This window comes from Leucopleurus acutus (assembly GCF_964270905.1).
Source record: "Leucopleurus acutus genome assembly, chromosome: 1".
In the NCBI taxonomy this organism is placed as follows: Eukaryota; Metazoa; Chordata; class Mammalia; order Artiodactyla; family Delphinidae; genus Leucopleurus; species Leucopleurus acutus.
In genome coordinates, this window is record NC_139142.1 from 31,675,800 (window position 1) to 31,699,447 (window position 23,648).

General features: G+C 46.6%; 1 protein-coding gene across 6 annotated transcripts in view; it reads left to right on the forward strand.

Annotated features, from left to right (window-relative positions):
- Window positions 1–23,187, forward strand: part of SLC8A3 (solute carrier family 8 member A3) — a gene marked incomplete at both ends in the record, with an annotated part of 126,296 nt that extends 103,109 nt beyond the window's left edge. The window contains 6 exons of one of the 6 annotated variants that reach the window (XM_082838214.1): window positions 6,725–6,831; window positions 14,296–14,313; window positions 18,294–18,418; window positions 18,967–19,066; window positions 20,733–21,008; window positions 22,811–23,187. In XM_082838214.1, the coding sequence (XP_082694340.1) occupies window positions 6,725–6,831; window positions 14,296–14,313; window positions 18,294–18,418; window positions 18,967–19,066; window positions 20,733–21,008; window positions 22,811–23,187 (1,003 nt within the window). Of the gene's footprint in view, window positions 1–6,724; window positions 6,832–9,362; window positions 9,467–14,295; window positions 14,314–18,293; window positions 18,419–18,966; window positions 19,067–20,732; window positions 21,009–22,810 lie in introns of all 6 variants that reach the window. The other 5 variants (XM_082838218.1, XM_082838216.1, XM_082838219.1 and 2 more) reach the window with 5 other exon arrangements.
- Window positions 23,188–23,648: the final 461 nt, after the last annotated feature.

A 23,648-nucleotide genomic window follows, 5' to 3' on the forward strand; every position in this document is an offset into this window, starting at 1 on the left:
ATGATCAACTATATTTGAAAGATTCAACAACTGCTTTCCTGTAATAACTTCTGGCTTTTCATGAAATGCAGACATCCTCCTTGAAAAATCTTTTCACATGGCTGATCTTTTTCGTTTTCAGAAAATGTATAAGGGGTCATTGCAAAGTTCAGAATGATCCTTTTCTTTTCAACAAAATTCCTCTAAAACAAATTAGCTGCAGTCGACTAAAATTTACCCCAGGATATTTTCCTCAAAATAAAACCAAACCACAACAAGGACCATCATGCAAGTGGAGCCGAGGGCGCAGTCCACAGCCACTGGCAGTGGCTCCACCTAAGAGGGGACATTTTAGAAATTCAATCTACCACAGCCTTGTCACCCACCCACATTCCTTTTAAAAGCCAAATCTTTGAGCCTTTTTTTTCCCCCAAAGGCCTGTTTGAACAAGCTCATTCAGATAGCTACCCATTTTGAGCAAACACTAGCATGTGGTAAGATAATTTGTAAATCGATCAGAACTACCTTTTCTCAACACCTCTCTCGAACGTGTTGGCAGAAGCTGACACTGTCAGTGGTCAGCTGGAACTGGCTCCTACCAGTTCGTGAGAGCTGATTGTTAAGTGTTGAAGATTTTTGCAAGCTGGTTGTTCAAACTATTAGTACCTTAAAATTGACTATAGTGGGAGTATTTACACCATGGAAGGCATCACCCCAATCAGGGCTCCTTTTTTTTTTTTCCAATGAGCACGTTTACCAGCACACCACTGGGTGTCGACCTTTCTTTACAGGTCGTCTCCTTGGTCTCCTGTAGCACGCAGAATCCTTTCCACAGCCTTTTTCATGCATGGTCATCACCCTAGCCACCAGGAAAGGGGAGATAACTCCCTTTTAAATCAGTTCATCTCTTTGATGTAATGGTATGTGGTAGAGTTGAATTCTGCCTCCCCTTCAATGGACTCAGTCCTTTGGACGAACCACTTGTGACAGCCCCAGAACCATTTGGAGTGGGCGCCATCTCCCTCAGGAGACATCTCTCCTCCGGATTCACATATCACATCCCAGTTAGAAGCTCAGTCTTTAGAGCCACACTGTCTGGGTTCAAATTCCAGCTCTGCCGCTCATTTAACTGTGATCTTGGGCTAGTCTCAACTTTTCTGGGCCTCTGGTTCCTCATCTATAAAATGGGGATAAAAACAGTACCTACCTACATGGGTTATGGTGAAGACTAACTAAATGAGATGATGTATGCACCTTGCCTGACCTGTACCTACCTTATGGGTTTGTTGTGAAGATTGAATTGTTTAATATAACTAAAGTGCCAGAATAGAGCAGTGCCTGGCATAAAGGAAGCACTATTAAATATCAGCCAGATAGGGCTTCCCTGGTGGCGCAGTGGTTGAGAGTCCGCCTGCCGATGCAGGGGACACGGGTTCGTGCCCCGGTCCGGGAGGATCCCACATGCCGCGGAGCGGCTGGGCCCGTGAGCCATGGCCGCTGAGCCTGCGTGTCCGGAGCCTGTGCTCCGCAACGGGAGAGGCCACAACAGTGAGAGGCCCGCGTACCACAAAAAAAAAAAAAAAAAAAAGATATAAATATTAGTCAATTAATTTGAAACATGGTTTCTAGACTCTTCATCATCTTAGTCTCCCTGTTCTGGGTGCGCTCCAATTTCCCTCTCAAAATGTAGTGTCAGAATGGACCTAACTCCAGTCTTTGGCTGAAATGCTACACTTTGATTCCAGCCCCCCTCTCCCTGACTGGCAGTAGTTTTTGAGTAGCTGCCTCCTTTTCCCTAAGTTTTTAGTAGAGTCAGAGAGAATTTCCCCAGAAGTATTGGGCCCTGGACTAGCAGCATAGGAATACCCAGGTTACTTGTTAGAAATGCAGACTCTCAGGCCCCACACCAGACCTACCCAATCAGAATTTGCATTTTAACAAGATTCCCAGGGAAAACATAGGCACACCAAAGTTTGAGAAGCGCTGTTTTCGGGGACCCTATGCCACACCTATGTTCAAGAGAAAGATCAGCGAAAGCATCCTAAGCCTTCTCGTGAGATGTGGAGCTTTTTCCCCAGACCTCGGTCGGGGTCGGGGGAGTGTCAGTGTTGGGTTGTCAGGCTGCGATTGGAGGTGGGAGGGCTTTTTCAGCCCTGGTTCAAAGCCAGAAACTTGACAAAGAAAGAGATGGGGGCTGCTGGCACCAACTAGGGAGATAAAAAGGACTAAAAGAAGAACCCAACACGGATGTGAGCCTTCTGGAAGCTCCCCCAGAAAGGCTGACAGTTCTGCTGCCAGCTCCGTCCTGCAGCCCCAGGTCAAGGAAGCTTTGTGAGCATTAGGTGGCCTGGAACACTCGGGATAAATTTAGAAATGATGAAAAGGAACCTTTGTTGATGGGGTGAAGAGTAATTTAGTGGAAATCAGGAGGGAAGAGGTCACCAAGTCAGTGATTCTTTAGAGATTATTTCCAGCAAGGAAGGGCCAAAGGGTTAAGAAGCCAGCTACTCACATCGCAAAGCAGAGGCAGATCCCTTTATTACCTGCCTATGCTGCCTGAGTTTAAATGGGAGAATTCTAGGGTTCTTACTGTGGCCACAGCTTGGGAATGGCAGCCAGAGTTTAGCCACCCGCTTGTACAAAATAAGCTATAGGAATAATAGGGGACATATGCCAAAATCCCAACTCTGCTGTTTACTAGCTGTGTGACTCTGGGAAAGTTACTTAACCTCTCTGAGCATCTGTTTTCTCATCTTTATTTATTTTTTTTAAACCTCTTTATTGGAGTATAATTGCTTTACAATGGTGTGTTAGTTTCCGTTTCCTCCTATTTAAAGTGGAAGGAATAATACCTAGTTTACGTGGCTGAAGTAAGGATGAAATAAGAAGGTTCTCATGGTGCTGAAGGCAACGTAAATGCATATATTACATTAGATTCCTTCCTTGTGTAAAGTGAAATTCACAAGTCCTGATTTGGAATTGGGTGTCCTCATAGAAAGGAATGTTCTGAAAGGCCAGCCAGGAAGCCCAGAAACGTGTTTCCTAATCCCTTCCAGGTTGCTGGTGGGCGAGCTCCTGGGGGCATCTTTTCCAGGCAGCACAGTTAGGTCTTAGCTGGGAACGCTGCATGCTTTGGAACCTCCTTCCACAGAAGGCTCGGAGGAGAGGCAGGTGCAGGCCTAGAGCCTCTGAAAGCATTACTGGCTCTTAGGAGCAGCTGCTTGGTATGATCTGACCCCATGACCATTTAGTAACTGCCACTGGGCAGAAGGAGGAATTGGGAATAGGAGAGATACGGGGCTCAAAAGCCCTAGCCTAAACCCATGAGTTAGATCCCGGCTTGCTGTTGGAGAGAGCTCCTGAAGACTGGACAAATAGAGTAGGTTAAGTACGCTGAGGGTGTAGTTCAATGACATTTGGGCTTCTGGCCTCTTTGTGCCATTGAGAATGCTTAGTCATTCCATCAAAGTAGCCTTCAGTATATTTTTTGTTCCTAATGAGTTACATTTTTACTGTGAAAAGGCAGAGTAATTTCATGAAGCTTCAGCTTCATGATTAATTTCATGAATTTCAGATTCATTTCATGAAATTAGAAATTCGCCACTAGCAAGTCACTTGGGAAGATATGATTGAGGGCCTCCTCTACACCAGGCACTAGGACTATAGTGGCAAGTAAAAAAGACATGCTCCTGTCCTCAGGGAGCTTACACTGTAATGTGGACAGATAGGCTGTAAACAAGTAAGTTAATAACCTACCCAGCTGACTTTGGGCTGTGATCGGTGCACTGAAGGGAATGAACTGAGGAAATAACATGATGGAACATGATAGAAGGTGACCCAGGTTGGAGATGTGGGCACGGTGGGGAGGGAGACCCAAAGAGATAACGTGGCCATGGAAGGCCACACCGAGGAAGGAATGTTTATGAGACAACCAAAAGGACGAGGATAAGCATGGACCACGTGATGAATTAAGTTGGGTTATACAAGATCCTATAGGCAGTGGTAAAGACTTTGTATTTATTCCAATTAATGAGGCGTGATAGGACCTGGATTTTATTTTCAATAGATAACCCTGGTTGTCATTTAGGGAAGGGATTTAAGGAAGAGGGCAGAGTCAGGAGCAGGAAAACCTTAGGAGGCTGTTGTAAAGTCCAAGGGAGAGGTAATAGTGCTTTGATCTAGGTCTTGATAGCAGAATGGGCGCATTAAATGTTTTAGGGTCAGAGATGGGCGTCGGGCTGGTAATGGGGAGGGATGAGGGAGAGGAAGGATTTGGGTGATTCTGGGTTTGGATAGATGATGGTATCATCGACTGAAATGGGGGAGAACAAGTTTGGAAAGAGAACGCGAGACCTGGCTGGTGACTCTTAATAAATTTAAATGTTCTTGTGGCCTCACGTGTGGCTTGAGCAGAACTGCGAACTTTCTCGGGTTTCTCCGGGCAAGGTAACACCCTAAGCCCAAACAGATGTGGTGCCTTCCGCACGAGCCACCTCAGGGAGAGAGGCTCACACCGCACCTCCCCCACGCATGATGCCCTCCAGCTGGGGGTTCCACCTAGCTCACCTAAGTTTCTCTTGCCGCTGCTTAATGCCTGACCTCATTTCCCTGTCTTCAACCAAGTTGTCAGTGGCTTCTCTCCTTCTGTCTATCTGTTCACTAAAAATCAAACAAGCACAAGCCGTGCTGTGTCTGACGTGGGGTGTGTCCAACCCAGAGCTTGTCACTGACAGGGGCACAAAACCAGATTTGGGGACAATATAAGAGTCTGTCTCCATGCTACCACCTTTAACATGCCAAGCCCCTCTAAGAACCCATTTGGGATCTCCCATCCTGGTTTAGCCAATTCTTTCTTGACCTGACATCTATTTCCAGCCTGTACTACCTCTTGGGTCACCAGTTCTATTGCTTGATTTCCTTTTATTCTCTGACTCAGTGACTGGAGATGAAAAGATTTCTTTACATGTTACTCTCGAACCACCAGACTGGGGTCATATTACTCTTAGTAATGATAGTTGCTATTTATTAAATATTTACGAGGAAATGTACACCTTGCCAAGTGCTTTGCATGCATTTTCTCAATTAAGAACACTATGAAGAGGTATTAGTATTCCACTTTACAAATGAGACTTGGCGAGCTTTAGCATGCTGCCTGAGGCCCAGGAGGGGGCTGGGTTTGATCCCAGGTCGCAGTCTCCCATCCCAATGCCATGGCCCTGGAGGAGGGAAGGCCAAAGTATTGTGGCCTTTCAGAGGCGGGACACTCACACGATCTCTGGTGACCAGCCAGGTTTTCCTGTGACTGGGGATGGGTGTAGCAAGTGAGGAGGGTTTGGAGTCTGTTTTTGAAGCACTGGGGTGGCGGGAGCTGGGTGGGTTAGTAACTGCTCTTACATTCACTTCAGGAGCGACGGACCCACATCTTGTTCTACAGGATCGACAGTGTGGCCAACAGAAGCTCTGTCAACATGCAAAGCTCTAACGGTGACTTGGGAAACACGGGAGAGCTGAGAGTTTGTTCCAAGTCAGAATGTAGCAATATTCCTACTTTATACAAAAGAATAAAGGCTGGAGCGGAAGGCCTTGGTCTTCTCAACAAAGGGCAGGCCTCGCTCGGGGCATCCGTGTGCGAAAGGGTGCGTGCCCGTGGGCAGCTGAGCAGGGCTTCTGCGTGGCCCCTTCTTTCCCACCGCTGAGGGGAGCCTCAGCTCCATGCCCACCCCCGTCCGGCAATGTCTCACACCCTCTCGGAGAGACCTTTAAACATCTTGTCCGGGGTCTGATCCGGAAATGTCCCCCTCATCTAGCAAAGGCTAGGAGAAGCTCAGGTCCACCTCTGTTTTTAAAGCTCCTAGTAATACATTTTTCTAAAGTAAAGAAATGCAAAACAGGGTTCCTGGCTTGGTTTATAATTTTCAATGTTTAAATTCACAAAACAACTCCTTTTAACACAAAGAAAAAACATAATTGTGCTAGTCACAAGATCATTGTAGGATTTATGAACTAATCATAATTCAGAGAGCCCTAGAGTTCCCGTGATCCAGCCAGTGTATACCTCTGAGTGCAGAAGCTCATTTGGAGATCAGGTCGGTAGTGTTCGATGCCTACTGTGAATTACCAGAAGGTGTGACTTGAGCCAAATGGCCCTCCTGGCTTCCCTGTGATAGCCACCACCACAGAGAAAGGGACAGGCTCCAACTGCAGCCCCCACCCCCCACCCCACGCTGCCCTTTCTATAAAATAAAACTTTCAAGTCGGTATCAGCTAATTTCAAAAGAAAAAAAAAATTGTTTTAAATTCCCCCTTGCCCCAGAAGCAAGAGAGAGTAAGGAAGCAAATACTTTAGGAGAACCTGAATGCCTGAGCCTTTTTACGTGTATTATTTCGTAGCTCTCACGACTGCCCTGAGATGGTGTAATTTACGCATTATTCAACCCCTTTGTGTCTCAGGGAAATGATTCGTCCAAGATCACCTAGCATATCCAGGATTAGAACCTAGATCCATTGACTTCAAAGCCTGAGCTCCAGTCTGATCATGCCATAAAGCCACACGAAGCCCAGGAGGAGCCCAGTGGGGCTGGAAGGGGACCTGGGGTGGCCACTCTCCTCCGTGTCCCTATGGTGTTGGGGCAGACTTTGACTTTTCTAGATCTTTTCACTGTTTCTTTCTCTTTCCGTTTCTTATCCTGGCTGGCTGGCCCCCCACTCTGCTCCTTGTTTATGATACTTATTTTTCCATCCACAGCAAAATAATTCACATCAAGGTAATTGATCATGAGGCGCATGAGAAAAACAAGAATTACTTCATTGAGATGATGGGCCCCCACATGGTGGATATGAGTTTTCAGAAAGGTGTAGCACCCTGTCCTGCACACTAACGTTAACACTCTCCTCTCCTCTTCTGTTTCCTCCTTTCTCCAATCCGTTTGTCTCCTTCTCTTCCCCTTTCTTCTGCCTCTCTGGTTCACTGTCCCTTGTTTCTTTTCTGTTTCTCTCTTTCCCCCCCTCCCTCTCCCTCTAATTCTCTCTGCACCCAGCTCTGTCCTAGCACCTGCCAGCCTGTCACATGGTATTGGAAGGGGGATGCTCAAGACCCCATGGCAGTTTTTTGTGGGATGGGGAGATGGATATGGGGAAAAAAACGCAAGGGAGAGAAAGCGAGAGAGAAAAAACACCAGCCACAGCCCTGAGAGTATCATATATGAGGCTCTCTGCTCCTCCTGAGTGGTTTAGGATACAAGGAAGAAAAAGATAGTGCAATCCCAGGCAGAAGGGCAGCCCTGGGAAACTGGCCCAGCTCTCAGCACAGAGATTTGTGGCGCAGCTCTTCTCAGGGCTAAGCTGATAGTCTCTGGATGTTGACAGTCAATGTATTTGTATTGGGGTTCTGTTTGTGGTTCATCCCATTCCCCAAGACAGGCTTTAGGAATCCCTGCTAGCAAGTGTGTTTTTCTCTCCCTGACCTTGACTGAGCTGAAAGTACAGGTTTGAGTTCTAGGTCTAGGTCAAAGGCCTACCTGCCGTCTTCTGTCTTCCCTCTGCAGGGCATCTAGGTGTCAAGGCAGTTAGAAGAGTGGGAGAGAGGATTCTGACCTGAGGTGAGGCTTCCCCAAGAAGTCACAGGACTTCTCAGTCGCAGCTTTTGCCTTTGATTTGAATGGCCCCATACACCCCAGCCTGGGCAGTCAGAAAATCCTCTTCTGGATGGGCAGTCAGAAAATAGGCAGTCAGAAAATCCTCTTCTGGATGGATCATACTGTGGAAGGGGGAGCTGTCAATCATGCTCCTGCAGACCATGCCCATGGTCACAGAGCAAGCACCCCCTTCCCATCCCACAGCAGAGTCCCTGCAGTGGAAAGACAGGCCAGGCTCATATCCCTGAGACAGCCCTAGAGTACCATATCTAGGGCAAGAGAGATTCCCAGAAAATGCTTCTCGACAATCAGTGAGCTTTGTCTTTTGTCCAATGAGCAAGGTGTGGAAAGGTGTCCAAAAAGTGCCCAGAAGGTCACACACACACACACACACACACACACACACACACCACAAATGCACAAAGCTGAGCCTGTCTTCAGATGGAACAGGAACATCAGAGGCTCTGATGAGACTTTTTAGGCTATGTTTGTTAGCACTTTTTTGCCCTTTAGAGAGCATTTAGGTCCCAGGCCAAAAAAGAAGAAAAAAAAGAGAGAGAGAGAGAGAAAGAAAAGAAAAAAAACCCACAAAAATAAAACAAACAAAACCAAAAAAAAAAAAAGCAGAAAATAACAATTAGGGCTCACTATTAGGACCCGTTGACACCACTGTGGTTCCCTGAAGGAACAGGAGAAGCCACACAGGGAGACCCAGGCCCACATGGCAACTTTGCCAAAGACAGCGGACCTGAGCCAGCCTCAGGCCAGTCTCTGGAAGGAAGTGATTTTCAAGAAAACTTTGCTTCCCCGTATGATTTGGTTTTATTAAAAGACACTGTGCTTTGTTGAGATACCCAGAAATGAACAGAAACCTCCATTATCATGTCCACCAGACCCTTGGTAATCAGCATTTAAGCCGGCCTTGGTACACATCACCGCTATGTGATAGAAGCCCAAAGATGATTTAGAATTGCTGATTTACATCATTTTTACCATATTTTTCAGGAGTGCATCAGCTGTAAATATTAAAGGAATACTACATCCTATCGTGGTTAATACATATTTATTTTACTTCCCACCACCGAAGCCCTGTGAGATAAAGAATGAGAAAGATAATAGAATTCTGCCTTCTTTCCTTCCCTTCTCTCTCTCTCTCTCTCTCTCTCTCTGGTTTCCCTACCTCATAAATACTTTCCTTTTAAGATTTTCTTTCTGAGGCCCACATAACAAGTGGGAATAGACACAAGGAAGGGAAAAAAAACCCTAGATAGATACTCTTGACATATTTCCTGTTGTAGAAGAGCCCTGGGTCACCCCCGATAGGCCAGCAGTTCACCTACTGCCCAAAGAAATGCCAATTACCATGTGACACCCAGTGGAATGTGCTGCCCAACTCACTTCCTACTAACCGTCAGCAGGATCGAAAATGACTCCTCCCCACCTTCAGCCCTCTTTTTCCTTCCCATTTCCCTCCTGTCCTTCTGGATCCCTTCCTTTGCCAACTTTTCCTTGCCTCCTGGCTCCCTTTCCCGCTCACCTGTAAGGACAACTATGACCAAGGAGATAAGAAAAGCTAAGACCATTTTTGACACAAGAGCAATTCAATCCACCAAGTCCTGTCAAAAGCCACCATGGCAGCACTGAGCTGCATGTGCCAGGAGTGATGGGGAATGATTTTAAAGGCTGGGCTCCGGGTGACCAACCAATCTACCGACCCAGTCGACACTCTCTCTCTTGTTGTCCCTACAGGAAAACCGTAAGGGTTAAAATAGTAGATGAGGAGGAATACGAAAGGCAAGAGAATTTCTTCATTGTCCTTGGTGAACCGAAATGGATGGAACGTGGACTATCAGGTGTGAGATTCTTAAAAACAAAACAAAACAAAATAAAACAACAAAAAGAAAGAAAAAATTTAAACAAGTTGAAAAGCAACAACAACAAAAAGAAACTATGTTTTTTTCTCCCCCCTTTTCTTTCCTTTTCCTCCTTCCTCCTTTTGACCAATGGACTTGTTTTATTCTTTTCCCTCCTGTATTCTCGCTCTTACCCTGTTTCGGTATCATCTCTGCCTTCTTAGCCATAGCTTATTTCCACGTCCTCCTTTTTCACCTTTTGGACACACTGCAGCCTCAACCCCTCATGACCCTAATGAGTTACTTCTGCCTTGTGCTCCAATTACCTGATTACCAATGTCCCCTGCACTCCCCATCCTCACAGCCCCCCACCATATACACAGAGTCACCTGTAAATGTGCAAACTCCTTGGTGGGTGGGGAGGAGAAGATAAAGAAAGGAATGTAATGTGATGCATGCCTCTGCCCCTTCCCTGCCTTGTTCCCCTTCCACCCCTCACTCTCTAGCCCGGATTGAATGGGGGAGGGTCTGGGATGGGGGCTGGAGCCCGTCTTGCCATGATGCTTTGAGTCTTCTGCTGCATCTCCCAACCTCCGTTGAGTGCTTGGCAGGTTATTCACTTGCAGAGTGGCCCATGGGCCCCTTTGTCCTTCATGGAGGTAAGTGTTTTATCTGGCTATTTCACAGTTGGGTAGAGCAAAACATGGAAAGGTATACCAATTGTCAGAGGCCACACTTCTGAGAGCTCTCTGAGAGAAAGCTGCCTTCTGAGCTAGTCGTGCAATCTGGAATCCTGAGCTGTTCATCCTTCCCTTGACATCCCACCCCATCCCACTCTACCTCTGTTCTAGCCCAAGGTAGGGTACTTTATTAAGACTACTTTAGGATAATGCAGTCCCGAAAGCAGAAAATTGAGTCTGCAAAAGGAAAGTAGTTAACTCCAGGTATGGAAATCTCCTTAGCTGGAGGGTCCTGGAAAAGGATTGACATTGGGCAGGCCCAGAGAATGGTCTTACAGGTTTTCCAATGGAAGGGACTCCAGTAGAAGGGCTTGCTTGTTGTTGATCTCTGAGAAACAGGTGTTGGACGGTTCACAGAATTCTGCCTTGGCTTGACATCTGCAAATGAGCGTATCACCCAGGTCTTGAGATAACCCTCATCCTACAGCAGAGACGTGGCCTCCTCTCCTCCTTTCTTCAGGCCCTGCATCTTGGGATACCTGCCTAAGGGACTGATTACATTGCAACCAAGGTAGTAGTAAGGAAAGATTTCTTCCCTTGAAGAAAATGATTAGAAGCTACGACTTTGAAAGTGTTGGAGGAATATATGTGGGTAAGAGTCCTCTTGGGAAATATCAAGAGGAGGTCATTCATACTCCCCTTCAGGAGAGATGTGCTGCTGGAACCTCATGAAGGATAGAATGGTGAGACCTACTTGTTTGTCAAAAAAGGTGATGATTCTGCAGCTACTTCATAGTCACGTGGCAAAGAGCAGCATGAAGCCTTTCACTCAAGGACAAATCTAAGAGATTCGGCGACTATGCTCCCAAAGGCTCATGCCCAGGTCTTCTTCTCAGACACGAATGATTGTTCAGTTCCCCTTGTCTTCTGGGGACTCTCTCTGCAGACCTGACCAGTTCTGTGCCCACACTGGTTTTACACCTGCTGTTGGAGAGGCAGAAGCCCTCTCTGCCTTCCATTATTCATCCTCTTGTTGGCCACCTAAGAAGATGTTGCCATGAGTCTGATTGCCAAAGAGTGCTGGAAGAAAAGAGAAAATCTCCAGTTCCCTTGCTTCCCAGATTGTGTTCCTGCCACCCAGAATATTTTCAGAAATTGTCTCAACACCTGCCCTACTTCATTCCCATCTCCCTGTGCATTTAATGCACATCTTCATGATTGGATGGACGTAGCAGACACCTAAGACCATTGTAAACTAGTGTCATCAATTTCCACAGTCCCAGCTACTTATGTGCAAATGAAAGCAGGACAAAGGATCGCACAGGGTAGCTAAAAAGAAGGCACTCTTCTCCAGGCAAGAAGAATGGGTTGGAAGTCCATCCATGACTTTATTCTACCAGTAAAGAGACTCTTCTTTTCTGCCTCACCAATAAACCCCATTCAACAGCTGGACAGAGAGTGACCTAAGATAAACCTTGCGGTCTTCAAGAGACTTGGCCAAACATGAATGCCTGTGGCTACTCCTCATTTGAGGACCCCATTTTACTGCATTGGATTTTCTGTCCAAGGAGATGCCAGCAGAGTCCTGGTGGAGCCCAGTCCTGGGGGAGGGAGTAGGTGAGAAAATAAGGATTTTATCGAGCTATCAGTGTGATATGCCTCCAGATCTTCCCAGTGACCAAGATGCCAAGATGGAAGGTGCCAATAGGAAAGGTGTCAGTCTTCTGTCAGTTTCTATTGTCTATAGGGTTCATTTTCAGTTTCTTGAGATCTCCTCATATTTTGGCATTAGAGCACAAGTTGAAAGGTCATAAAACTTGATTGTCTAGATTCAGAGTCAAATGAAACCCCATCCTGATTTCCAGAATGTCCTGCTGTTCTCAGAGTGAGAAACTACACAGCTGAAATTGCTTTTCATTATCATTGCTACATGGGAGAGTCTTAGGCATTCAGTACAACATAGTATAGTGTGTGCATGGTCAAAATGACAATTGCATTACAAAAAAAAGTAAAGGACTATATTTGAAATAAGAGATTCTATTCTTGGCAAACAAAACAGACTTCAGAGGTGAGATTAAATGCTCTGGACAAGTTGGGGGAGGGAATAAGGGAGGATGAATAGGAAACACAGTTGCCTTGCAATAGAGGGAGCCCTGGGGTCTAGCAGTGGACAGCTGAGAGCAACTCTGAGCAGCATGGTCAAGGATGTGAGGCCTGGGCCTGGACATTGGAAGCCTCAGGTGGTAAAGGAAAGCTCTCTCCACCAGGAATGAGGCCTGTTTGCTCCCCCTCTTACCACATCCATGGGCTCACCCTAACGAGCTGCCCAAATGCTTCCAAATACTCAGAGCTGTGCTGTTTCCTGCTTGTCTCTGGGATGTCTGAGCAGGGATAAATGACACTCACCTGACCCTGGGGATCAATGCAGGGGAAAGTTCAGCTCCAGCTTCTCTCATCAGCAACAGTAGGAAAAACACCCTGGAGATATCATGTCACTCAGAGTTGGTCTACCTGGATCTCACTGACCCATCCGTAACTGCTAAGTGGAAAGTCTCAGATTCGTGTAGACATGACCAGCAAATGGTGCAGGTCAGCTGACTTAAAGCCCTCTCATAGTGCTAAAGATGATCCTGGTGTTGGGAGGGATGTCTGAGTAAAAACCAGGGCAGCAGGGATCTTTCTGGAAGAGCTGCCCCTTGGCCTCCCTGGATACACTAATGTGTTTGGATCTCTAGTTTCCACTGGAACCTGGGGGGCAGGAGGGGTTCTTCTGTCCAGATTCATAGAAGGAGCAGAATGAACAAGTTCTCTTGCTATCTATCTATCTATCTATCTATCAATCATCTATCTATTATCTATCTATCTATCATCTCAGTGTAGTAAGGAGATCCACTGATCCATTACCCCTTGGAATTCCATATGGGAGAAACCAGAAAAAGTCAACTGCTGTTCTCCCTGCTTATGTACCATAAAGATTCTGGATCCATATGTGTTTTCAGTGGCTGTGAATATGGGATTACAGACCTGAGTGGCATTCTTAGAGATTTTTAGAAAAAACAATCTACAGACACTTTCCCCCACCCCCTGCCCCACTCCTTCCTCAGCAATCTCCCTCAGTCGCCAGCTGCACCAGGAGTATGTAACAGGATGTTCCCAGGCTTTTATTTGACAAGAACCAGGGAGTGAGGTGCCGCACTAAGACACCATCAAGGTGAAAATGTGGTATGTTACAAGAATGTTTTAATTTTTGGATCTTGAAATCTAAGAGAGTTTAGCATAAGTGAAAACTCAGGGGCTAGGGATGATCTGTGCTGGGTACATCTTTAACCAAACCATGGTTCCCAGGCCATGCAGGGACCTTGTATTTGTCATCTCCATCTACCAATAGCTTTCAGTATGACAGTCTCCCTGGTCCAGAATATCTGGACTCTGACTTAGCCTGTCCTTTCTGAAACAAAACACCATCCAGAGATGCGGCTCCACAGAATCTATGAAAAATACATTTGCCATAATAGGTGACCAACAGTAAATCTCTAATGAGCATCTACTAATTACAAGGACTTTGCAGTGACTTTGTAGGCACAGGTGATACAAAATGGGAGGAGTCCATGGCCTCCAACCTCCAGGCTATCTCTCTAAAATAACACACTATTCAAGGAAAACATTTTGCAGGATTTACCTTTTCACAAGGTCATTCTTTTAGGGGTACTCAGAGCTGGGTCAGGGTTGCAACCTATACAGTTTTCAAGATAACTGGATTCTCACTCCTTTACAGAATGGATGTGATAACCTGATCCCATAGAAGACCACAAATGACCAACTCTGTCTCTTCTCCACCCGCTTGGTTCCCCCATCCTCATTCCTCTATCCCTGGCCCTCAGAGCTGCAGGGAAGGTATGGGGAAAGTTTGCAGCTGCAGGCCCCTGGTGCTCAGCAGTCTCTCCAGTAGTTCACGCCCCTTGCTGCGGTTGCTGCTGCTGTGCATGCTCCAATTGCTGCCTTTTGCATGTGGCTGCAAAGTTCTCATCTACTAAGCTCACTGCTTTCCTTGTGCTACTGCAACCACAAAGCCTGGGGACACTTTTAAGATGGGACCTTAATGCTCTTTCCTTTTCTTTCTTCCCCTGTCTGGTACCCATTTGCAAACAGCGCTCCTGTTGTCTCCAGGTAAGGGGAGTCTTCCCCCCTTTTTCTGCTTCTTGCCAGTGCCATTATTTAAAGACCAATGTCCTTTGATTTATTTACTAGGAACTGGGGGCCCAACTTAACCTAACAAGTTCTCCTAAGGACTTGGAGATATTTCCCTACCTGAAGTAATTGTGAGGAGGTAGACAATTCCTTGAGCACCATTTTAGTGGATGTGAGTAAAGGCATGGCTGGTCCTCTCTGAGACCAGGAAGAGAATTGAAACTTACCAAAGAAATGGTGGGTCATAGACTTCTCCTGAGTTTTAATTCTTCTGTCATCTCATACTGTGGGGCAAGAGAGGATGAGAGTCAGAGCTGACTCTCCTAATAGGATCATGATGGGATGAGAAAGAAAATACTTTGATCTTAAGGGGTCCAGGGAGAAATAATCAGGAGCTGCTGTGAGAACATGAAAAGCAATTTTTAAGGAATCTGGTATTTTATTGATCCTGAAGATCTTCCATTTCATCACAGCAGAGACCTAAATTTCTAGAACTTTGGTTCATTAGTCATTGATCCTTGAAGTCACATGTGCCATGAACAACAAGAAGAATTAGAATATTATGGCGGGGTGGGGGTGGGCAATGATCTGATTGTATATAGAAATTCAGGGGAATTTATGTTGGAGATATTCTCACGCAGAGTCTAGAGCCTGTTGTAGGAAACACATCTACTTTGAGAGTATGCTTGCATCAGTGGAATCAAATCATAGACAATGTCCAACTTTGTGAGCAGTTAGGAATGCATTTCCAGCATATCGGCAATACTGTAACTCTTGGTGCAGGCAGAGTGGGCTATACAAGATGTCTCAACATACGTTAAAATAACATTTTATACTTCATTAGTTCTTTGAATGTATAAAAATTTTAAGGTCATTTGAGAGGCAAACCATCTTACAGAATTCATTGGTACTCAGTCACCATAGGCTGGCTGTACACTGAGTTTGAGGAAGGGGCAGTGTACATAGTAAGGACATTTACCTCCTTGGAGTCTCAAACCAAAATAAAAGATATATGTAGGTAAACCCCTACATTTTCCCTTTATGGAAAAAAATTACTCCAGCTTCCCTGGCCTCTTGCTTCCTCTTATATCAATAGGATAATGACTATCTCCAACCCCATATATTCCACTCTTCTCCCAGGGTTTCAATGTCAGAGCATTGGGTGTTCTCCACTTCACTCATCTTCTCGTCTGAGGAGACATTTGGGCTTTTTTGTTCCAATGCTTGCCTCTACCCCTCCACCAGCCACACACATATGCACATACCAAAGGTTGTGATTTAATTTAAGCTTCATTATACTTTTAACACATTGGCACAGATACCAGTAGAAGCTAAAACAGGAAAAGAAGGTGTCATTTCCTAGATCTTTCAATCTGTACACCTGCAGTTTAGGAGCCCTTGGTTAGACTTTAAATTCACTGGAAATCTCAACTCCTTGTTTGGATTTTCCCAGGTGGCCAAGCAAACATGATTCACAATGCCTGGTGATGAAAGACGGAGAGAAAATATGTTCAATCTGAACTACATCACCAAGCTCAGGGACCTGGGAGTTAGAGCACTGGCTGCATCGCCCCATTTCCTTCTGAGGATGTCTGTAGAACATTCATGGCAATCTATTCCAGTCTTACCTGGCAAGCTCTTTCCTCTTCCAATATCTGTTTAACCTTCCATCCTATTAATAGTCTCATTCTCTCTTTTTCCCCTTCCTCCTCCTTCTCCTAGACCCAAGAGTTTGTTTAGTCAGTCTGAATATCAAGATATCACCTGTCATTTATTCTCTACACTTGAAATTCAGAGGAGTTACATAAACAAGTGATCAGAATAATTATGGTCTTTTAGGTTTGAGACTTATGACTCTCTCAAGAAATTAACTATTTGAATGTAAAGGAATGATAATTACAGAAGTAGAAAAAGGCAGGAATTGATACCAAATCCAGATACTAAATCAGAGTTGATTTAAAGGCATGTGAATCAATCAATTAACAGATATATATATATATAGACAGAGAGCGAGAGAGTACCTCTGTGGGGTACTGTGGGGCTGTGGGAGAGCGAAAGGTAGAGGATTGGTTATTTGTCAAAGAGATTTCTGCAGAGAGCTAGAAGGAAAAACTGACTGTCACCACAGGGGTAGACAGGTCAGTGGCTAGATCAATATCCTGCCAGATGGATATAGTGCTAGATTGATAGCTAGACAAGGGGTTAGGCAGGTACATTTATAAGTCACTGGAGAGCTCATTACATCGGTATAAAGTTCTTGCGGCACATGTAAAATATGACAAGGGAGAGTCGGGGAGGGAGGAGTGGAATAATACTGTCACTACTAGGATAGGCATTGCGATATGGTGCCAAAAGCTACAAGTAGAGGAAAAGCGTACCCATGCTTTTAAAGAATCTACGTATACATCTTTTTCCAAAAACTTATTCAGAGTGGCTTGCAGTCTGGCTTCTAGGATCACTGACTTCATAGCCAGACTTATATTCAGAATTAACTAATAAGAGGCTCATATGGACTAAATGAAGTCAGGCTGCTAGGGGGTGTCTGCATAGAAATGTACAGGAGGACATTGATTGTTGAGAAATAATTGTTTCCTAAAGTGGTCACCAACACGAAAGGGAGGACAGCACCACGGACAGCTCCCCAGCGTTTTGGGATTGCCTTCTGTGTTTGGTGCCAGAAGCACTGAGTAGAACAGCCAGCTCAGGAATTCTCCGCATACTCTCTTACCAGTTTCATTCAGGACGACTCAGAAATTCATATAGAAAACAGACTCTCTGCTTGGCTTATCATCTTTCCAGTGAATTCTTTTTTCCTTGCAACCTCGAGAGCTCAAGTCTCACCCCTTCCCATGCTTCACAAATTCCCAAGATAAAAAGAAGAGAAGACCTTCTTGGCCTCTGACCCATTTTGTCCTTGAGATTCTTCAAGGACTAGAGAATTCCCCCCAGGAGATTCACTGTGTGGAATGAAAGCAATTAAAGGGCCAAATAAAAGAATTAATTGCATGTAAGAATGTGGACTCGGCTGGAAAGATGTTTAAACGAGCTCTGAAAGAAACAGGACGCCAAGAGCAATTTTCTAATCAAAGGGGAATAAAAAGACAATCTCTATTCCACTTTAATCTAGAAAACGCGTCTTCGTGGTGAAGTGGTCTTAAAATGGACTCACCAGCTGAAGTGCAAAAAATGTCTAACTGTTCAGCATGAGAAGGGACCACCGGTGATTGAGTTAAGATGCTGAGGGGTGACAGGGGATGCCTCAAAAGGAAATAGAGGAAGAGCTTCCTTTGTTTTGTTTTTGAACAAGTATTTGTGTTTCAGAAGAAATGTGCCTGGTTCCTTAGAAATCCTGGGGATCTTTCATTTGGAAATCATGAAGTTTGGGGGGAATCTTCCAAGTTTCTCATGGTGAGGATAATAGTCACTAGTATGAAATGTAGATATTCCGGGAAATATCCCTTCTTCCTCCTTTATAGAGGAGAACACTCCCAAGAGTGTTGGAGACAGACGTTAATGGGAACCAATGGACATTCCCTTTGGGTGAAAATGTGCTTCTGACCCCCAAGAACTCTTATATGAAGTAGTTGACCAGTCATGCCCAACAGTTCAAAGTTGTTAAAGGTCAAGAGATTTGGCTTTGGTTCCCAGCTCTTCGATATCTCACCAAATGTCTTGGGGCTTCACTTGGTGTTATTTCTCAGAAGATCCTTGGGTCAGATTGCCCACCCAGGTATCAAATCAAAAGAGGAACGTTTAGCCCAGGCCTGCAAGGAACACTCTCATGGTCTGATGATCATAAAGTGTTTAGCACCTTATAGAAAAAGGCACTAAAAAGTACAAAGTCCTCATCCTCAAGAGCTATTTGCTGTATGCCCACTGCCCATGCCTAATACCCTGAGCTTTAGACTTCCAGGGAATGGCCAATGAGCTAAAGCTAGTCTGATTTTGCTTTGTTGCAGAGGTGACAGACAGGAAGCTGACTGTGGAGGAAGAGGAAGCCAAGAGGATAGCAGAAATGGGAAAGCCAATATTGGGTGAACACCCCAAACTAGAGGTCATCATTGAAGAGTCCTATGAATTCAAGGTCAGGCCATAAGTGAGATGTAATTGAATAATAAAGTAATGAGGGGGGAGGTAGAAGACCTGGAGTCTTGTTCCAATGTCACCACTGAATACGTGAAGTTGAAACTGAACAACTCACTTACCCCAGGCTCAGTTTTCCCATTTGTAACGTGGAGCAAACAGTGCTGGCCATGTGTATCTTAGGAATATTGTGAGGAAACATAACATAGCCTATGGAATAAATGAGCTATAAAGCTTCTAAATGTATCATCACTATTTAATTGTATTTTTAAAACAAATATACTAAAATTCACTACTCCAGGCTAGGTTTACCGACATCATTAGTGTTATTCTCTGTTGTATTGCTCTAAATGTCCAATGTCAGCAGTCACAACTGGAGAAAAGGACTATGCCAGAAGATACCCCCTAAGGCCATTCCATGCATAACTTTCAGAACTCACGTGGAGCCCCCTGGAGTACAGGGTAGCTTTCATTCCCATGAAGTACCAGACTCTACAATGGTTCTGAGCATTCTAACCTCATGGTTCCAAGTTTTAATCTTCCCGACAGACTACCGTGGACAAGCTGATCAGGAAGACAAACCTGGCCTTGGTTGTGGGGACCCATTCCTGGAGGGACCAGTTCATGGAGGCCATCACTGTCAGTGCAGGTAAGAGGGTCACAAGATGGGCACAGGCAGCTCCAGGGAAGCAAGAACACAGCCATGTCAACAACTCACCAGTCTCTGGGAGGGCCCTGTGGCCAGTCTTCCCAGCTCTAACCTTAGATGTTTGCCTTTTCACTGAGTCACTTTGGAAGAGAACTATGGGGTAACTAGAAGAGCATGGCTATCTCTGGTTTCAAACCCTGGTTCTACTGTGTGAACTGGGACAAGCTATCCTCTCTGTACTTTGACTTCCTCATCCAAAAAGGGAACTATTGCCACCTTTCTCAACAAAGAGTAGAAAGCGGCACAGTCTGGTACTGAACAGGAACTTAAGAAATTCTCTTTTTCATCATTCCGTCCTCTTATTAATTTGGTCTTCCTTTTCTGTAAAATGCGGGACTATTCTGATTTAGAGATGTGGGGGTCTGGGGTTTGTAAAAACCTTGCATTGACTGACAAACCCCTGCCCTGGATGATTTCAGACCTCTCCTCGGCAGTGAGTGACAGGTTTCCTCAGTGGGGACCCACAGCACAGGCTAGCATCCCAGAGGCCTGCATGCGGGTTGGCATGGGGATGGGAGGGGTCTTGCCAGCACTCACAGCATTGCCTCTTAGCACCACGGAGGCCTCCTGTACTGCCCCGCACTCCTGGCCTTGTCTCTTTTCATGAAGCTTTGTTGTCATAGCAACCCACGGGGTCACATCCCTGAGGTCCCAGCACCAGAGCCAAAGTACAGCCAGGAAGAGAGGGCCACTGCTGCTGCGTTTGCTGCCCCCTCTTTTCCTATCACCTGCTTCAGATACTCCCAGTCCCACCTCTGAGGACCTTTCTTTGCCCCTATAGAGGCAATAAGCGGAATATCAGGCACATAATCTAACGCCCTCCTTTTTCAAATGAGGGAGCCGAGATTCAGAAACCAAAGATGATTGACCCCAGGTTCCAGATTCTCTTCAGAGCGCAGCTGCAGTTGGAACCCAAGTGTCCCGACTCCTGCTGCCACCGGTTATGTCAAAACATGACAGAGGTTGCCTTTGACGGGGCGCCAGCACGTCCTCTCCTCCTGGACTGCTGAATGGGCAACTCTGCCCACATTTCCTGGCAAGGACAAACAAGGCCCATCCCTGCTCCATCCCACGGGATATTTGGAGGATGGCACTGTCTCCCCGGGACATGCCCACATGATCTGGAATGAAAGCTGTCCTGCTGGGGATGGAAAATGACCAGAACCACGAGGTTATTGCAGCAGTCATGTCAGGAAGATTAGAGGAGCCCCACGGGTGTCCAGTGAAGAGTGGAAACCCAGCTGATTTCACTCTCCTTCACCTAGGCAACCCCGTGCCTGCTCCATCCTCCTCCCTCTCTCCCCCACTGCCCTGTCCCTCTCAGGTTCTCTCATCCTTTCTCTTCATCTCTTCCTCTTCCCTTTCCTACTCGCCTGTCCTCTCTCACCCACTCTCCCTGGGTGCCCTGCTTTCAAATTGACCATGGGGGCACCCCAACTCGTTTTCAATTTCCCGCCCATTTTCTGGTGCCCGCGCCGGCTGCCCAGGAGAGAGCTGGAGTCTCCGTGCAGCCAGTGGTGCTTACGATGTGGGTTGGACTGGACTTTCTCATGAATGGGGATCTGACCCCGCTGTCCTTTCCCGGGCCTGTTTGTCTTGCCTGCAGCAGGGGACGAAGACGAGGATGAGTCAGGTGAGGAGAGGCTGCCCTCCTGCTTTGACTACGTCATGCACTTCCTAACGGTCTTCTGGAAGGTGCTTTTTGCCTGCGTGCCCCCCACAGAGTACTGCCACGGCTGGGCCTGCTTTGTCGTCTCCATTCTCATCATCGGCATGCTCACAGCCATCATCGGGGACCTGGCCTCCCACTTTGGCTGCACCATTGGCCTCAAGGACTCGGTCACGGCTGTTGTCTTTGTGGCATTCGGCACCTCTGTGCCAGGTGAGAGGGAGGGGTGCTTGCATTTGTGAAGAGGATATTACCTGGTTCAAGTGACCCCTACACACTTGGCCTCGTTATCTTCCTTACCATCTCAGATCTGAGCTTAACAGAGCCTCTGCCCCTTAGGGGCACAGAAGTGGGTCAAAGGGGTCGCTGCCACTATTAAGAATGATAGCTAACATTTCTTGAGCACTTTTGATGTGCCAGGAAGTGTGTGTGCTAAGCAGCTCACCTGTTTTAGCCCTGTAAGGCTCACCCAAACCTTATTCAATAAGGAGTGTTATTATCCTCATCTGTCAAGTGGGGCCCCAGAGGTTAAGTTACCTGCTTAAGTTAAGTGGCCAATTTCTTAACCTCCACGTCAGATGAACAGGCCACTTCCCTCTGGCTGCAGGTTAGCCTGCTTGAAGATGTGCTGGAGAAATGCCCAGCAGCCTCCTCTGCTTAGGACGCCTGTGAGTACAAAGTGTCTCCCAGCAGGATAGGTGAAGGGAGCTTTACAAGCTCTTGTCCTTTCATCTGATGAATTACATATTCTTTTTTTTTCTTATAAACACCTAAAGATGAAGAGGAACAAGCATGCCTTTATTTATTCATTAGACAAATGTTTACTGAGCCTGATACAGTCTTGTGCTGGTTGCTGGGACAATAATGGGAAACAAGACAGACATGCTTCCCTTTCCATGTGGAGTTTATAAATCTCCACGTGTGATTTATTTCTGTGCTCCAGGGCCTCGAGGGACTGGAGCTATCAGAGGGGATGGAGCAGATGTGGGTAGAAGGAACAGATGTGGGAAGAAATTGCAGAGAATCAGAGGTTAAAAAAAATTTTTAAAGCAAGGTCATAGGCAAGAAAAGGCAAGAGGTTTTCTCTGGGAGAAAATTGGCAACAAGGAGGCAAGCCAGGAGAAGCCGGGCAAGGGAGCGTTTGGGGCACATCCAAGTCCTTGCAATGCGTCCGGAGAACAGCTGGCAGCATTAGGGGCTTGAAGGTTATCCTGTGGTCCACTCAGCTGACGTGTGGCTTTGGCTGAAGCTCCTTGGATGTAGGGTGACGCTATGGAAAGGGCTCTTAACGTGAGGGTTTTCAGGTCAAATCTCCTGATAACTTACCTTGAGTAGATTCCTTGAACCTTATTTTTCCTAACTTGTCAGATAAAAGGGTGGCTGGCGGTCCTTCCAGTGCTTACAATTCATGCTGACATCTAAAGAGATGTCAAACAGCCTGCAAGGCCCTGTGCTCTGTATATTAACTGCAAAGGCAGAGCCCTGTCTTCCTTGAGTCCACAGCTGCCCTTGTATCTCCCCATCAAGGTTCTCCAGCATGTCCTCTGTCCCCATAAATCCAGCACCTAGCGCAATGCTAAGCCCATGGGCTCAATCACAGTCTGTTACGTAAGTAAATGCCCCGTGTGACAGGTGCGATCAGGCACTTAACTGTAAGAAGCTTCCCTGGATGTCAAGGTTCCCTGGGGAGATATTATGGGAAAGCAAACTCCCCTTACTGCAAAAGTAGTCAAAGGAGAACAATAAACCCATTCAGTAAATACCAGGACCAGAAAAAAAAAACCTTGGGAATCTTTCAGACGCAGGCAGATGAGGAACGGGTAGCCCAGAGAAGTAAGGTGACCCATCCAAGGCCTCACAGCTTATTAATGGCAGAGCTGGGGGTAGCCCCCAACCCCCCACCTGTCATTCCCAGGCTCGGCCTGATGGCCCCAGCTGCCTTCCTGGACACCCTCAAAGGTAGGCCCTCCGCACCTCAGCCTCCCACCAGCTCTTGTCTGTCTGCCTCTTTTCAGATACGTTTGCCAGCAAAGCAGCCGCCGTCCAGGACGTGTACGCAGATGCCTCCATTGGCAATGTCACGGGCAGCAACGCTGTCAACGTCTTCCTGGGCATCGGCCTGGCCTGGTCCGTGGCCGCCATCTACTGGGCCCTGCAGGGACAGGAGTTCCACGTGTCCGCGGGCACGCTGGCCTTCTCCGTCACCCTCTTCACCATCTTCGCGTTTGTGTGCGTCAGCGTGCTCCTGTACCGCCGGCGGCCCCACCTGGGCGGGGAGCTGGGCGGCCCTCGTGGCTGCAAGCTGGCCACGACTTCGCTGTTTGTGAGCCTGTGGCTTCTCTACATACTCTTCGCCACGCTGGAGGCCTACTGCTACATCAAGGGGTTCTGAGCCGCAGCAGCCCTGGAGAGGCAGCGTCAGGACCCGAGCCCCAGGAACTTCCCCCGCCTAGGCCCTGGCAGTGAACTGAAAGGGCAGAGTCTTAATCAATCCAACAGAACGGAGGAGATACCCATTTTACAAAGTATTTAATTCAATACAAACCAACAATGGCGACAAATCCAACTCCAGCCCATCTTCCCGCGATGTCCCTGACCCATCACGTAGTCAGACCCTTTCGCCACCTTCGATACCACCTTCTTCTGATTATTCCTTTGCTTCTGCTTTCCTCGGGGGCAGGGCTTCTCCTGTCTGTCCAATCTGATACATCCCCATTCTCTCACTCCACTGGTGAGGCTCGAGAATGAGCCCTATCCACGTGGCGGGCTTGGGTTCTCTTTTCATTGCCATCATTATCGTGGTGGCTTTCATTTTCCCATCAGGCTTTGCTCATCATTTGTTTGTTCATCTTG